The following is a 14,460-nucleotide window of genomic DNA, read 5'->3' as shown; positions in this document are numbered from 1 at the left end:
TTGCGCACACAGGGAGACGTGCACAGAGAGAGACAGGGTAAGGAGAGGAGGCGAGGTGGGGAGTCAGAGTTTGAAAAGACAAGATATAGACAGTCCCAGAGAGACAAACTCAGAGCGGGAAGCGGGAGGGAGGGAGAGTCACATAAAGAAACAGAGAAAAAGGGAGAAAACAGGGAGAAACAAGCATCCACAGACAGAAATTCGCAGGAGCAAAACGGAGAGAGGAGACCCACGGGCCTGGTGGAGAATTCTCTTCTGAGACCTGCTGGCCTGGCACGGTCTCGCTCTCAAAACAGCCCAGATCCGGAGACCTGGACTGCCCTCCCCGCCCCCACTCACGGGGGTTGGGGGTGGGTGGGGTTCTGGACACCTGGCGAGGCTGGAAAGGGGCCTCCTTTTCCAATTTCCCAATTCCTCTGTGTCTTCTCACCCTCACGCAGATAATGGCACTTCTCATCGCTTCCTCTGGGCTAGGCACTGTTGCATGAAAGTCCTTTATTTACATACATGAACTCAAAGAGGTATTGTTATGCCTATTTTACATATGAGGAAACCCTGGCAGAGAGAGGCCAAGTTATCCTCCTTTAGTAAATGGCAGCAGCCTAATACCAGGGCCTTAAATTATGTTAAGAGTCTGTGCTCAGAGAGAACTCAAGATTGGAAAGGGGGAGATCTTTTATTATGGTGGCGGGTTTCCTTGATGGAAAGCTGTCCCGAATGGCAGAAATGGGTCATCCGCAACTGGTGGTCGGGCGGGTCTCTAATAAAGGGATGTACCTTGAGAAAACTCTAAATGTGCAGAACTCACTCCCCTTATTGGCAAGTCTTTTATTGTCAAGGGGTTGCACTGAGTGATGCTCTCTTAAGATATGGAGAAGAAACTAATTTTTAAACTGGGTCTCGATGAGTTAGCTGGCTGCCCTGAGTGAAAACACGGGGGTAAAAATAAACCATTGCCACGGAGTGCAGTTATAATGGTGGAAAGTTCATTCTTGCAGGTTGCGACTGCAGACTGCGGGCTTGTATTGAGGTGGGGAGATTCTGCTAGACACGCCGACTTGCTCGCCCGACAGAGCACGGGGGAATCCCTGGTGCGGCGCTTTCTGGGGCCGAGGAGCCTTCCCGGCCGGTCTCGTGAGCTGGGCGGCTGCGGGCGGCTCTGGCACGGTTGCAGCCTCCCTCTAGCCTGTGACTCACTCGCACGGGGCGAGGGAGGGGGGCTTCCTGGAAGCCGTGACGAGGAGGCTAGGCCTGGACGCCAGGGTTCCTCTCTGTAACCAGGGCTTCTGTCGCCTGTAAACAGACACTCGAGGGCTACGGGAAAAGGGGGAAAGGGGAGGTGCCTGGCACCCGCCGCCCGGTTGGGCTCCAAATCCCTGTGCGGCTAGTGGGACTAAGGCGGCGGTAAAACGAGAGGTGGGAGGCACCCTGGGGTCCCCGGTGTCCGGCTCGGCTCTGGCCCCGATCCTGGAGGAGGGATACCAGTTTCGATTCCCTGGAGACGGAGCATTTCCCATCCCTGAGTCAAGCTGACCCCCTCCCCTCTCCCAACTGCTGAGTCATCGGCCCGAGAGCCAGGACGCTTCGGACTGGGCGACTCTCGAAGAGGCTAGAGGGGGCTTTGCGCGATGAAGAACCGACCACCTCTGCAAACACTGACGGGGGCGGGGGTCCTAAGAGCCCGGGCCTCCGCCCCTCCTTGCTCAGATCTAGGAGTCCGGGTTTCCAAGCCGCCTCCTCGCTCAGACCCAGGAGACCCGGCCCCCAGCCCCTTCCTTCACCAGACCCAGGAGTCCAGGCCCCCAGCTACCCTCGATCTCAAACGCAGGAGTCCGAGCCCCGAGGCCCCTCTCCCAACGGTTTAGGAGTCTGGCTCCCATCCCCCACTCCCCCCACCCCCCGCCCCGTCCAGGCCTCGGGCGTCCCAGCCCAGGAGGAAGTTCAGGGTAGGGCTCCGCCCCGCTCCCCACGTAGCCAGCGGGAAAATCCGTGGCACCAGCGAAGGCCGGGAATCCCCTCTGGAATGACGGTGGGGAAGGGGACGGCCGGGGTCCCCCCGCGGGGCGCAACGGGGCAGGTCCTGGGCGGGCAGATCGAGGGGGAAAGGGGCGGAAACCAGAGAGGCTAAAAATACGGCGAGCGCTTCCGGCCTAGGGGGAGGGGAACGTTGAGCAGTTTCCAGAAAAACAAACGGGGACGGGAAACGCGGGGGTGTGAGAGCCGGCCAGAGTGCGCGGGCGAGCTGGGGACCGTGTACGCGCGGCACGTGTGCCTGGGCCTTGTGCGCCCCAGGCGTGATTGACTGGGCGGGAGCGGGTGCGGCTGCGCGGGCCCTGCGGCGTGTGGACCGCGTGTGCGCTGTAGGTGCGAGGTGGGGCTGCCCTGGCGCGCCTGGGTGTGCAATTGGGCAATTAGGTGTGGGACACAAGTGCGCCCACTTTCCTGTGTCAACGCTGTGTCCTTAAAACCCACCTGACACGGCTGGCTGTGAGAATAAATGCGGGAAACCGCTTATGCCTGCGTGTTTCTGACCAGACTGTATTTACTCTCACCATCTATGGGGGAGGGAGTGTGTACTCAGCTGTAACTGTCTTTGAGGTGGCATCCGTGAGAACGTGTGACTTACATACCTCCCTGCACATCTGTGTGTAGCTCTGAAACACCTTGGGATCTGTAGTGACTGAGTGATTGTTAACTCTTTGAGGGAGCTGTGCGAGCACACAGCTTGGGAGCTGAGGGTGTGTGGGAGCATGTGCGTGGCTGTACGGCTGTAGCTGTGTGCAGGGCCCCTGCAGCTGACTGCGTGTGTGGTCATCAGGTGTGTGAATAGTGTTCCTGTGTCTGTGTCCTTGGGGTGTAGCTGAGAACACCAGGAGGCCAGTGTCTGGAAGCAGTTCCTCTGTGGCTCAGTCACAGGGCAGTGAAACTGAACTTTGGTTCCTGACGTCTACAGGCGCACATGATGGGGAGGGCAGCTGGCCCACTCCTGCGGTTCGCACAGGCCTCCGTGGGCAGAGCAGAGGAAAACATGCACGCACATTCGAACCTGAGAAGCATTATCTAAATCCAGCCTCCGCTGCTTTTGATAATGTTGAGCTGAGGGCAGGGCTGAGTCAGCCTGTGATGGGCAAAGTCTGAGATGGGGTAGGAGATAGCTGGTTAAGGGGTGGTTAGAGGGTTGTTTGTATATTCACATAGTTGGATTGTTCCTCGAGTCTGTTTGTGGGACTGCCCCCAGGACGGAGACGCCAGGGACACCATGATTGTAGGATGGTGGGTTATGCCATTCTCTGCTAGGGAAGAGGGGTGTCGTGTGCACCTGTGTTTTGCCATGGTCTGTTTTGCCCTGTGTGGCTGTGCATCTCATGTGGGGGCTTCTCTGGAGTGGGCGGTTGTGCACAAGGCTGTACAGTCTCCCTCTGGGTTTAATAATCCAGTAAGAACCTTCACTAAGGTCCTCTCCTATCCCTGCCTCTTCACTGTGGCCCAGGCTTCCACATTATTCCACCAACATACCATCACATTTCTGCCTCAGGCAGGGCCTCTGCACTTACTGGTCCCTCTCCCTGGAATGTCCACAACTTATTCCCTCTCCTTCAGGTTCACTCCAATACTACCTTCTCAGTGAGGCCTTCATGACCTGGGTCAAGGATTTTAACAGGTTTAAAAATAACCTTGTTATCTATTTAACAAATAATAAATATATGTAACATCTATTTACAGATCATATTAATACACGTGAACCACTACCCAACCTAAACTCTCAAACTTTCATGTTTTCCAACAAAGTAACATAATTCTCCATATGCAAATCTTAATTGTGTTATTTATTCCCCAATGCTTTTCTTTTCCTCCTATTCTCTCTCTCCACTTCTGATCTCACTTCTCTGCTTTATTTTCCTTCTTGGAATTTCTCATTACCTGACATACTGTGTTTTACTTTATCACACCTAACTGTCACTAGAATATCAGCTCCAGCAAGGCAGGGATCTTTGGTTCACACTGTACAGGGCTTGGCCCAAAATAGATGCTCGGCAAATGTGTGTTGAATGAACTCCACTTCCTGGTGCACAGTTTCCACCCGGTGTGGCTGTGTGAACTGTGCATCCATCATCCCATTGCCCACCAGGTGTCTCCGCAGTCTCCCTGGGTATGGTTTTAAGCGCTGCTGGGCCCCACGTCAGGGCTGCTGGGGTGTCATGCCCCCACCTGTGTGTGATGTTGTGTTGATGCTGCCTCACGGGGCCAGCTGTACTTCATTCTGAGTGTGTGGGCCTGTGCACTGACACATCTCTACCGGTACGTGGTGTGTGCCCCCAGGCTGGAAGCCACTGGGCTCTTCTGGGGAAAGCGTGCTGTACTCAGATAATTGCATCATGTTGGGTGGAAATATGACTTTGTTTTTGTATTTATTTGGAGCTTAAGTATGGTTAAGGAGATGTGTATGGGTGCCAAATTGACAAGGACAAGGTTATGATGGTCAGTTTTATGTGTCAACTTGGCTAGGCTACAGTCCCCAGTTATTTAATCAAACTAGTCTAGATGATGCTGTGAACGTATTTTGTAGATGTGATTAAAGTCTATAATCAGTTGACTTTAAGTAGATTATCCTAGAAGATCTGGGGAGTCACATGGTGGGGTGGGGGCTGATTCAGTCAGATAAATGGGCAGAGCTGTGGTTTCCTTTCAGAAGAAATTCTACCTATGGGCTGCAGCTTCAGCTAGTGTCCAAGAGTTCTGCTGCCCTGCCTGGAGCTTGCCCCTATGTGCCTGGCACTTCAAGGAAGGTCAGGGAGAAAGGGAAGGAACTTCTGGGATGTGTGTACACACACATACACCTGGCCATTTCCCAGGATTCCAGTATGGGGACTTGGGCTCTGGGTGAATCACAGGTCTCCATGGTCCCGGGTTTTCCTCACAGATGTGGAGTCCAGGACAGGAGGCCTCTGGGCGGTGCCATGGGAACCAGGGTACAGAAGGTTTTGGGTGGGTCAGTCCCCCAACCAGGCTGAGTCACTTGAGCCTTTCACACCCACCAGCTGGGCCTGGGCTGGTAGCTCCGCCCTGTACTTGCCCAGGCCTGAAGGCCATGGGGAAGCCTGGTGGGGCACTCCCTCCCTGAAGCCCCTTCCCCAAGGTCTGCTTCCCGGAGCTGGGGCCCAGGCGCCTGTCTTCTTCCCCAGGACTGATGATTCACCCCTGCTGGGGCCTTTTCACTTCTTCTTTGGGGCTAAAAATACAGGGACCCAGGCATCCAGCTGGGCCAGGCTTCACCGCAGATTGCACAACGCCCCTCGTTTGAGTGCTGCTGACGCAGACCCTGGGTATGGGGGGTGGCGGGCGGGGTTGCTCCCCGATCGGGCGTGCTGAGGTCAGGGCCTAAACCCCTCCACTTCCTCTTTCCTGGGTCAAGCAGACTGGGGGTTGAGCTGACATGGGAGGTGCTGGGGATCCCTGGATGTGACTGTGGTCCCTGGAAATGAATGACATGGGAGGTGCTGGGGATCCCTGGATGTGACTGTGGTCCCTGGAAATGAAGCTCCTTCTAGCCCCAGGCAAGCCAGGGGTTCTGGCTTCCATTGTGGCCCCCTGCACAGACACAGAGTCCCAGTTAGGACCTGGGGGCAGAAGACAGCAAAGGGGCACTGGGACACAGACGGTTAGAGACAGGGAGATGGGGACAGAGAGATCGAATGACACAAGACGCTCAGAGGAACAGCTAGAAAAAGGAGCAGGCACAGAGACCACCCCCAAACTGGGACAGAATCAAGGAAGGACTGAGGGAGAGGGACCCAGTCAGGGCTCCAGAGCCAGGCCAGGTTGGGGTAGACCCCTGGAAGAGGTCACCAACAGGCACAATCCAAAGTCCACCCTCAGCCAGGGAAGAGAGAAGGCAGCCCGCAGAGGCCAGGCCCCGCCCTGGGTGCTCCCTGCTGGCCTCTGCTGCCCCCTGCTGGCGCCAGCCGCAGTGCGCAGGCAGGAAGAAAAGTCAGAGACACAGCTGCTTTGAGGCCACTCTTCATTCCCTCCCCGACTGCCAGCCCCACTCCCAGCCCTGCCAGCTCACAGGGCGCCCCCAGGGCCCGTAGGCGGTGCAGGCGTCTTGCCTGTGACCTTGTTGGCGCAGTCCAGCAGGGCAGTGTGAATGTCCTTGGCACAGGCAATCTGGGCTTTGATGACCGCCAGGTATTGCGGGTAGGGCAGGCTGTCAGGCTGGACGGCATCAGGCTTGGTGGCTGTGGGCACCAGTGTCGGAGAGTGCTTGGCACTGTCGCAACTCTGTGACAGGCACTCATGGGCCAGGCGCTGTGGGCAGGCAGGCAAGGCGTGGCATCAGCCTTCACTCCGGGTACTGCCAACCCCACCCCAAGGGCCAGCCTGGGGTAGCCTTTTCAGCCTCTGGAATCCTGGGGTCTTGGGGTCAGAGCCTGGCCCTGCCACTCGCTGGGTGACCTCAGGCAGGCGGCTGCTCCTCTCTGCGTCTGTTTCCTCCTTTGGAAAATGGGTTTAATAACTACTTCTACTATCTAATAAGGTGAGAATGGTGAGAGCAGCGTGCGAAAGACACAGGCACAGGTCCTGGCAAGTTAACTTAAGTGCTAGTTGATGAATGTCAACTACTATTGTTGTGACTGTCCTAACCCTAGGCTTGGCATCGGCACTAGCTTCTCCGGTGGCACCTGCTCCTCCTGGTTTTCCTACTTCTCTGGGTGGTCCTTCTAGATGCTTTTTAATCTACCTAAGCCTTAAATGTGGTAATTCCCGTATCCCTTCTCCTCCTCTCATTCTCATGCCCTCTAGGGGTTGTCTCACCCACACACACTACCGTTCCGATCTCTGTACTGATGACACCACTTCTGTGTGCCCAGCCTCCCCTAAAATTCCCGAGTTCCCATACTCTGCCCCCAAAACCACTCTCCTTCCTGGGTCCCTGTCTCAGGGACGGCCCTACCATTCCAACTAGAGCCCCGGGCCTCATCTTGGAGGCTCCTCCCCCAGCCCGTCAGTCCCATGGCCCTGTGCACAAAGCCTTCTGAGTATCTCTCCCACCTGCCCTTTCCCACTTCCTCAGGACCCTGCCCTGGTGGAACCTAGCCCTCCTGAATCCTGCCATGGGCTCCCAGCCTCCACTCTCAGCCCCTTGCACCCATCCCTCATGTGGCAGCCAGAGGCATATTCCTAAAAAAGCAAATGGGTCCATGTCCTTCCCTGCTTGAAACCCTCCATGGCTCCCCAGCACCCTCCAGGCTATATTCAAAATCCAACAAGCACCAACGCCTACCACACCTCAGCCAGACTGAATTTCATGATGTTCCGAAAGGGAACTTAAAGCAGAAGCTGTTCCGTCTGGCTGGAACACCTTTCTACCACTACGAGGCTCCTCAGACTGACTTTTCCTTCAAAGTCCAGTTCAAAATAATGATGACAATGATGATACTACAGGAAACATTTGCCATGTGTCCAGTACCAGGTTAAGTGCTTTATATGCAAGATCTTGCTGAGTCCTTCCCAAAAATCCATTTTCCAAAGGAGGAACCCAAGACTCAAAGGTAGAGATTGGGCTCAGGTGGTCCGTCTGACTCCAAAGGCTGTGCTCCGAGCCATTTACCCTCCTCTCAACTCCTGCCCTTCTTCCATTTTTGTTCCAGCCTCCGCTCAGATGTGCTCTCCACTAGTAGTCTACCCTGAGCCACTTCCTCCCTAAACCTGCCCTAGGCAGGGTCAGGTGCCTTCTCTGGACTTCCACAGCCCCCTGAGCTTCCCTCATTTTAATCCTGCCCCCTCTGCCTGTGCCTCCACAACTCCAGCCCTGAGCCTTCTGTCTGTGCTTCCCCCTTCAGAGCCCTCCATGGCCTGAGCTTCTCCCATCAGAGCCCTGACCACTCTGTACTGTCACTGTCTGAGGATATATTTGTCACCCCACTGAACTGGAAGCTCTGTGAGGGCAAGGATTGGGCAATATTGTGCCCCCAGCATCAGTTGCAGCATCAGCACAGGTCTGGGCCGCCGGAGATGCTCAGTGAGCGTGTGTTGATTGACTGAATGAAGGTTCCTGAAGCACCAGGAACTGAGGCAGGGTTGTGGTCACCCGGTGGCTAGGAGGCCCCTTACCAGGCAGAGCTCTAGCTGGTCACAGAGTGCGTAGAACTCCTCCAGACACTTGTCAAAGCGCTGAATGGGTCCATCGCTGCTCTTCCTACAGTCCAGGAGAAGAAGGTGTGGAATGTATTTCCAATCTCTGGGACTAAGTGACTACCCAACCAAGTATCCATCAGAAAACCAGGTATAGGCCCAGGAGACCCGAGGCAGGGCCTAGGGGACAGATAATAGAAGAAGGGGCAAAAAGGGCAAGCTCAGGCGCTAGGGAGCCAGGCTTGAAAATAAGAGAAAAGTGGGGTGGGTGTGGTGCAAGGGGGATGAGTTTCTAAGACCAGGATGGAGTTAGGACAGCCTGGAGAAAGAGGAGTACTCACTGTCCATTGTCAATGTTAGTGTTCTGAATCAAGTTCTGGGCTGCCACCTTCATCAAGGTCTAGTTTAAAGAAAAAAAAAAAAAAAGAGGTTCAGGAGATGGAGAAAGAGAAGAGGACACTTTTGGTAGATCTACACTCTTCCTTAAGATACACCCAATCTCAGGCGTCCTCTTCACTTGGCACTTCCCCTCCTGTCACTCCAGAGTAACTCCAGCTTCCATTCCTCTATAGCAATAACCACCTGTATTTTCCCAGAGGCCCGCTCTCACCTGGGGTTCTCGCCAATACCCTCCCGGACATACCTTAGAGTCCTCCCTCACCCACCAGTCACGGTCAGTCTCTGTACAGGCCAGTCCCTTCCTCAGGCTTTAACGACCAGAGCTAAGTTTCTCCTTTAAATTCCCTCCCTGACTCGAATTCCAGTCAGTCTCAAGCTCAAGATTCGCCCTGATCCCACCTCACACTGTCAATCCACAGAGCTTCGCTTTGGCCTCACGAAGAAGATCAAATCTCATTCCTCTTCCCTGCCTAACGCTCCTTTCGCTCTCTCCCTGACTAAATAGTCCCTCCGCCCACCCCCGTGATGTCAGAGAGCCAAATCTCCCGACCAATCACCTGCAGACTTTCCTTCAGCTGCGGGATGAGCATCTTATAGCGCTGCACAGGGTCGAAGTCCTGTTGCTGTTGCTGCAAAAGCCCGCTCTGGGCAGGTCCCACAAGCTGTGTTGGTGGTTGTGGCTGCTGCTGGGGACCAGAGCCACCGGCCGAACCCGGACCTGACACACTAGTGGCAGAGGAAGCCGCGGAAGCCTGCTGCTGGGATGCAGCCATCTTCCTCGCTTCGCGCGCGGGAAGTGCGTCAGAAGCGCGTCTTCCCGGTTTCTTTTTAGCTTCTTCGTCTCTAGGCCCCGTTTGCTGGTTAGCTCCGCCTCCCAGAAAATTTAACCAATGGGAGGAAAGAACCCACCCTCCAACTCGACTCTCAAATCCGACGTCTAGACTGAGATACCGATTCACCAATCACAAGAGGCTTCCCTGCCTTGCTCCGCCCTTTGCCCAGACGCTCGCCAATCCGGGTGTGGTTCCAATCAGACTCTATTTCCCAGAAGGCCTCGCCGCCTGAGGCGACCTGCGGTCCTTAGAGCATTGGCGGCAGTTGGTGGTTCTGGAGCTGTGAGTCAGTCCCTGGCGTTGTTTGCGCGTTTACCTGAGTACTACGTAGTACTCCAGTGTTGCGGGAACTCTTCTCACCAGCCCACCTCACTCCGACCCTATCCCCGAGGAGAACGGTGTCAACCCGAGCCCTGCCTCGGATTGGGCGTGCGCCGAAGTCGGCACGCCTTTTACCGTGGCTCTCTGAGGCTCTTGTCAGGACTTCTCTCGCGTCGTCGCCATGGCGCCCACTATCCAGACCCAGGCCCAGCGCGAGGATGGCCACAGGTAGGCACTACGGCGCTTGGCTGTACTGTTTTACGTACGGGTAGGCATCGGCGAGGTGGGAGGGTCGAGCCCAGTTGTCAGTCTACAACCTCACCAGCCCCCCAGGTCAGCCCGTGACGTCACGGAGCGCTCACCCGCTCACGGGGGCGGGTCTCAGAAGGCGTATTGCCCCTCTCTTGCCCTGCCGTGGAGTTCTGGAATTAAGCTCTTGGGGACTTTACCCAAAAGGGATTGAGTTTTTATTCTTCCAGTGAAACGTTTGGAGACCCCTTTTCCCAAAAACAGTTGAGCATGAGGCTCTTTTTACTAAAGCACTTGAACACATCTCCTTCAAAAAGATTGAGCACTTGGCTTCATTCATTAAAGCCTTTAGGGACACCGAAAGGAATACGTGACACTCTCCATTAGAGCACTTGGGACACCCCTACCAAGAGGAATTAGCGTTTGTCGCTCTCTCCTTCCCTTTTAAAAGCTTGGAAAAACCCCCTTTGCTCTCCTGTCAATCCCGTTCTTTCCATCTTTTGTCAGTGTCTCTCTTTTACCCACCAGGCCCAATTCTCATCGGACTCTGCCTGAGAGGTGAGCTCCATTGTGTTGTCTTAGGACGGGTGGGCCAGTGGGGGCTGCGAACAGAGGTGGGGCATCAGGGGCCGGGTTTTGAGCCACTGTGTTCCCAGGTCTGGAGTGGTCTGCCGAGTCAAGTACTGCAATAGCCTCCCTGACATCCCCTTCGACCCCAAGTTCATCACCTATCCCTTCGACCAGAACAGGTGAGACTGCGCATGGGGGTTAGGGAAACCCCTCACTTAGAATATGAGTTCCTTGAGGGCAAGGACTGCTTCTCTTGTTGACTGTTCAGGCATAGAACAGTAGCTAGCACATAATAGTAGGTGCCCCGTAAATGTTTAAGTAAAGAAGCAAGCAGTATCCAAGTCTCTTCCCACTGGAGAGCTGCTAGCCTGCTGACTCCAACATGGGGGATATTTCATTCCGAGTTCCTCCCTGGAGGAGCTTAGCCTTCTGGGAAGCAGGGGTGTAAGGGATAAGGCTGGAATCAGGCAACCGTAATGGGCATGTTTCCCCACCCAGGTTCGTCCAGTACAAAGCGACTTCCTTGGAGAAACAGCACAAACATGATCTCCTGACTGAGCCAGACCTGGGAGTTACCATTGACCTCATCAACCCTGATACCTACCGCATCGACCCCAGTGGTGCGTTGGGAGACAGGGAGGGCCTTCTCTAAGCTAGTGAGGGCTGGCTGTGGGCCGCCGTCATAGTCCTCCTCTCACCTTGCTCTCTTCTAGTACTCCTAGATCCAGCTGATGAGAAGCTTTTGGAAGAGGAGATTCAGGCCCCCACCAGCTCCAAGAGGTGAGGGGGTGCTGAGTGGGGACTCAGGACTGGCTCTGATGGGAGGAAGGCAGTGGGGTCCTGAGGTGCCCGATTCTCCCGCCCCAGATCCCAGCAGCATGCAAAGGTGGTGCCATGGATGCGGAAGACAGAGTACATCTCCACGGAGTTCAATCGTTATGGCATTTCCAATGAGAAGCCTGAGGTTAAGTAAGTTGTGGTGGGTAGGGAGGCAAGGTGGAGCATTCATGTATATCCAGTGGCCTCTAAAGGCCTTTTTCTTCCTCCCTAGGATTGGGGTTTCTGTGAAGCAGCAGTTCACTGAGGAAGAAATATACAAAGACAGGGATAGCCAGATCACAGCTATTGAGAAGACTTTTGAGGATGCCCAGAAATCTGTAATTGAGGGACTGGGATCGGCGGGAGGCAGGCAGAGGTGTGGTTCCAGAGCACTTTGTACTCCTTCTCACCCTGTTTTTTGCCTCTGCCAGATCTCCCAGCATTACAGCAAGCCCCGAGTGACACCAGTGGAGGTCATGCCTGTCTTTCCAGATTTTAAGGTCAGATCCAGGGCAGGGGGCAGAGAGGGATAGCCTGCCATCTCTGCCTGTCCCAGTCTAACCCCAGTGCCCTCCGTCTCCCAGATGTGGATCAACCCTTGCGCTCAGGTAATCTTTGATTCAGACCCCGCCCCCAAGGACACAAGTGGTGCAGCTGCATTGGAGATGATGTCTCAGGCCATGATCAGGTAAGTGGCCCTGCTGTCCACCTTGGCCTGCTTCTTATTGTCTCTTTCTCCTCACTCACTCTTAACTGCTCCTCTTTTTCCCCCAACCAGGGGCATGATGGATGAGGAAGGGAACCAATTTGTGGCTTACTTCCTGCCTGTGGAAGAAACACTGAAGAAACGAAAACGGGACCAGGAAGAGGAGATGGATTATGCACCAGATGACGTGTGCGTGGGTTGGGGTTAGGTTTTGGGTATTGAGAAGTGTCTCCTTTTCTCCCTCACAGGGAAGAAATGGGGCTGACCCTATCCCCTTCATCCTCAGGTACGACTACAAGATTGCTCGGGAGTACAACTGGAATGTGAAGAACAAGGCTAGCAAGGGCTACGAGGAAAACTACTTCTTCATCTTCCGAGAGGGTGATGGGGTTTACTACAATGAGTTGGAGACCAGGTACTCAGCACAGTCCTACCTCACTCAGACTAGCCTAGGCTTGTACTTCAGTACCCTGGGGTATGCAGGAGCCACCTTGGAGGTCATTTATACCTAAAGATTTGCCATGTGCATTGGTAAGAGCAGAAGCCTGTTCATGCGTGTGGGCTGGACCTGGTTCTAACACAAGAACCCAGAAAGAAAATCTTTACCGAACACCGGAGATATTTAGAGCTTTCACGTAGGGTAGGACTACCAAGTTTACCGATACTAATGAGAGACTTCATGTAAGAGTAAACATAGCTAAAGTACGGAGTAATACGTAAAATTAGCGTGAATATTTTAAATGAAGCGCTAGATATCCAAGTTCAAAAAACATGACCCCCCCCCCCCCCCCCAAGACTTCCCTGATGGTTAAAAGTTTACTGCTGTGTTGGGACCCTTGGTGTAAAGGTTGGGAAAGTGTGACCTGGAGTTTCTATTTAAAGGAGAGATCCCAATTCTGATCCCTTAATTAAGCCAGGCAAAAAATGTAAACGGCACAGTGGGCTGCTGGGGGCTGAGTGACCTGGAGCTCTTGGCAACCTCCAAGGGGCACTGTGACCCAGCACAGCAACCCATTTGCCGCTATGCTCGGGGTGGGGGTGGGGGGTGGCGGCGAGGCAACAAAGGCCCGGGGGGGGGGGGGGGGTCACAGAATCTTATTTTTCAAAAGCCAGAAATCCAGATTCTGTTCTTTTAAAGTGTTGGTATCTAATTCACACTGAAGTCTCTTTATACGTTTATGTGTATGTGTACAGGGCATACATATACACATATAAAGTGCAGGGCAAACAAACTGCTATCCTGACGGCTATCATCCCGCCCGTCCCTTACCCCCAAGTTTAGTCTCCTTTATTCAGTCTGTATTTATTCTGGTCTGCTCTGGGCTAAGCATAGATGAGTAAGGATGGGTAAGAACCATATTAGACCAGATTCCCCACGGGGGTCCTTAACTGAATCTCACGTACCCCTCCCCCAACTCCACCACCGCAGGGTCCGCCTGAGTAAGCGCCGAGCCAAGGCAGGGGTTCAGTCGGGTACCAATGCCCTGCTTGTGGTCAAACACCGGGACATGAATGAGAAGGAACTAGAAGCCCAGGTAACAAGCACCACTGACCCAGGGCACCCATGGGGAGGGTGGTAGTTCGTGAGGACTGGGACAGGAACCAGATACAACACCCTCCCCTTCCCCTCAACCCTGCTGCTTCCAGGAGGCACGGAAGGCCCAGCTGGAGAACCACGAACCCGAGGAGGAAGAAGAGGAGGAAATGGAGACGGAAGAGAAAGAAGCTGGGGGCTCAGGTAAAGCTGGACGGGCCAAACTCTGGGAGCCCTGGGAGGGTGGGGAACTGGGTCTTACTTCTTGCTCCTTCACAGATGAGGAACGAGAGAAGGGCAGCAGCAGTGAGAAGGAAGGCAGCGAGGATGAGCGCTCAGGCAGTGAGAGTGAACGGGAGGAGGGTGACAGGGACGAGGCGAGTGACAAGAGTGGCAGCGGTGAGGAGGAAAGCAGTGAGGATGAGGCCCGGGCTGCCAGGGACAAAGAGGAGATCTTCGGCAGTGATGCTGATTCGGAGGACGACGCTGACTCTGATGATGAGGACAGAGGACGGGCCCACGGCAGTGACAATGATTCAGACAGTGGCAGCGATGGGGCTGGCCAGCGGAGCCGGAGCGCCAGTCCCTTCCCCAGTGGCAGCGAGCATTCTGCTCAGGAGGATGGCAGTGAAGCCGCAGCTTCTGATTCCAGTGAAGCTGAAAGTGACAGTGACTGAGTCCCAGGGCCTTCAGGGCTGGTGCAGATACAGTTATTTCGTGCAGGAAGGCACTTTTCGAGTGGTCTCTTTGTGAGCCTTTTGCTTTGTTCCCCTCTCCTCCAAACCTCTGCTGTTAATAAAGCCAACTTCTCTTTACTTACCCTCCCAGGCACCATGGTCTCATTCTCCTGCCCCCCGCCCCCGCACCCCTGGTGCTTAAGGCACAGAAGCAAAGGC

At 54.7% G+C, this 14,460-nt stretch overlaps 2 protein-coding genes across 4 annotated transcripts; one reads left to right on the top strand and one right to left on the bottom strand.

The window, feature by feature from the left end:
* Positions 1-5,846: 5,846 nt before the first annotated feature.
* On the bottom strand, positions 5,847-9,369 carry MED29 (mediator complex subunit 29). 3 transcript variants are annotated; one of them, XM_068529047.1, is made up of 4 exons: positions 9,090-9,369; positions 8,475-8,533; positions 8,113-8,197; positions 5,847-6,236 (listed from the first exon to the last, which is right to left on the bottom strand). In XM_068529047.1, the coding sequence occupies exons 1-4, from the start codon at positions 9,303-9,305 to the stop codon at positions 5,874-5,876; spliced, it is 723 nt and encodes a 240-aa protein (XP_068385148.1). In that variant the 5' UTR covers positions 9,306-9,369; the 3' UTR covers positions 5,847-5,873. The 3 variants fall into 3 exon arrangements, with proteins under 3 accessions (XP_068385148.1, XP_068385147.1, XP_068385146.1); XM_068529046.1 differs by having other exon boundaries at positions 6,006-6,306; positions 9,090-9,361; XM_068529045.1 differs by lacking the exon at positions 5,847-6,236 and adding an exon at positions 6,316-6,492 and having other exon boundaries at positions 9,090-9,368.
* Positions 9,370-9,432: 63 nt separating this feature from the next.
* PAF1 (PAF1 homolog, Paf1/RNA polymerase II complex component) lies at positions 9,433-14,379 on the top strand. The gene is made up of 14 exons (XM_068529044.1): positions 9,433-9,914; positions 10,464-10,493; positions 10,592-10,684; positions 11,004-11,125; positions 11,219-11,285; positions 11,373-11,474; positions 11,557-11,662; positions 11,756-11,824; positions 11,909-12,012; positions 12,103-12,219; positions 12,317-12,445; positions 13,460-13,565; positions 13,678-13,768; positions 13,844-14,379. The coding sequence occupies exons 1-14, from the start codon at positions 9,868-9,870 to the stop codon at positions 14,239-14,241; spliced, it is 1,581 nt and encodes a 526-aa protein (XP_068385145.1). The 5' UTR covers positions 9,433-9,867; the 3' UTR covers positions 14,242-14,379.
* The last annotated feature ends 81 nt before the right edge of the window (positions 14,380-14,460 follow it).

The sequence above is a fragment of the Eschrichtius robustus genome, chromosome 19 (genome assembly GCF_028021215.1).
Source record: "Eschrichtius robustus isolate mEscRob2 chromosome 19, mEscRob2.pri, whole genome shotgun sequence".
Lineage (NCBI taxonomy): Eukaryota > Metazoa > Chordata > Mammalia > Artiodactyla > Eschrichtiidae > Eschrichtius > Eschrichtius robustus.
The sequence above is the reverse complement of the archived record's forward strand: the minus strand, read 5'-3'. Positions and strand labels throughout refer to the sequence as shown.

Excerpts from the sequence above, each read along its gene's own strand:
- MED29 (XM_068529047.1), bottom strand. The coding sequence starts at position 9,305 with ATGGCTGCATCCCAGCAGCAGGCTTCCGCGGCTTCCTCTGCCACTAGT. Across the intron at positions 8,198-8,474 it reads ACTAACATTGACAATGGACA|GAAGAGCAGCGATGGACCCA; the intron begins GTGAGTACTCCT and ends CCTGGACTGTAG. Across the intron at positions 6,237-8,112 it reads ACCAGCTAGAGCTCTGCCTG|CCACCAAGCCTGATGCCGTC; the intron begins GTAAGGGGCCTC and ends TGGTGCCCACAG.
- PAF1 (XM_068529044.1), top strand. The coding sequence starts at position 9,868 with ATGGCGCCCACTATCCAGACCCAGGCCCAGCGCGAGGATGGCCACAG. Across the intron at positions 11,126-11,218 it reads CTACCGCATCGACCCCAGTG|TACTCCTAGATCCAGCTGAT; the intron begins GTGCGTTGGGAG and ends GCTCTCTTCTAG. Across the intron at positions 11,825-11,908 it reads CTGTCTTTCCAGATTTTAAG|ATGTGGATCAACCCTTGCGC; the intron begins GTCAGATCCAGG and ends TCCGTCTCCCAG.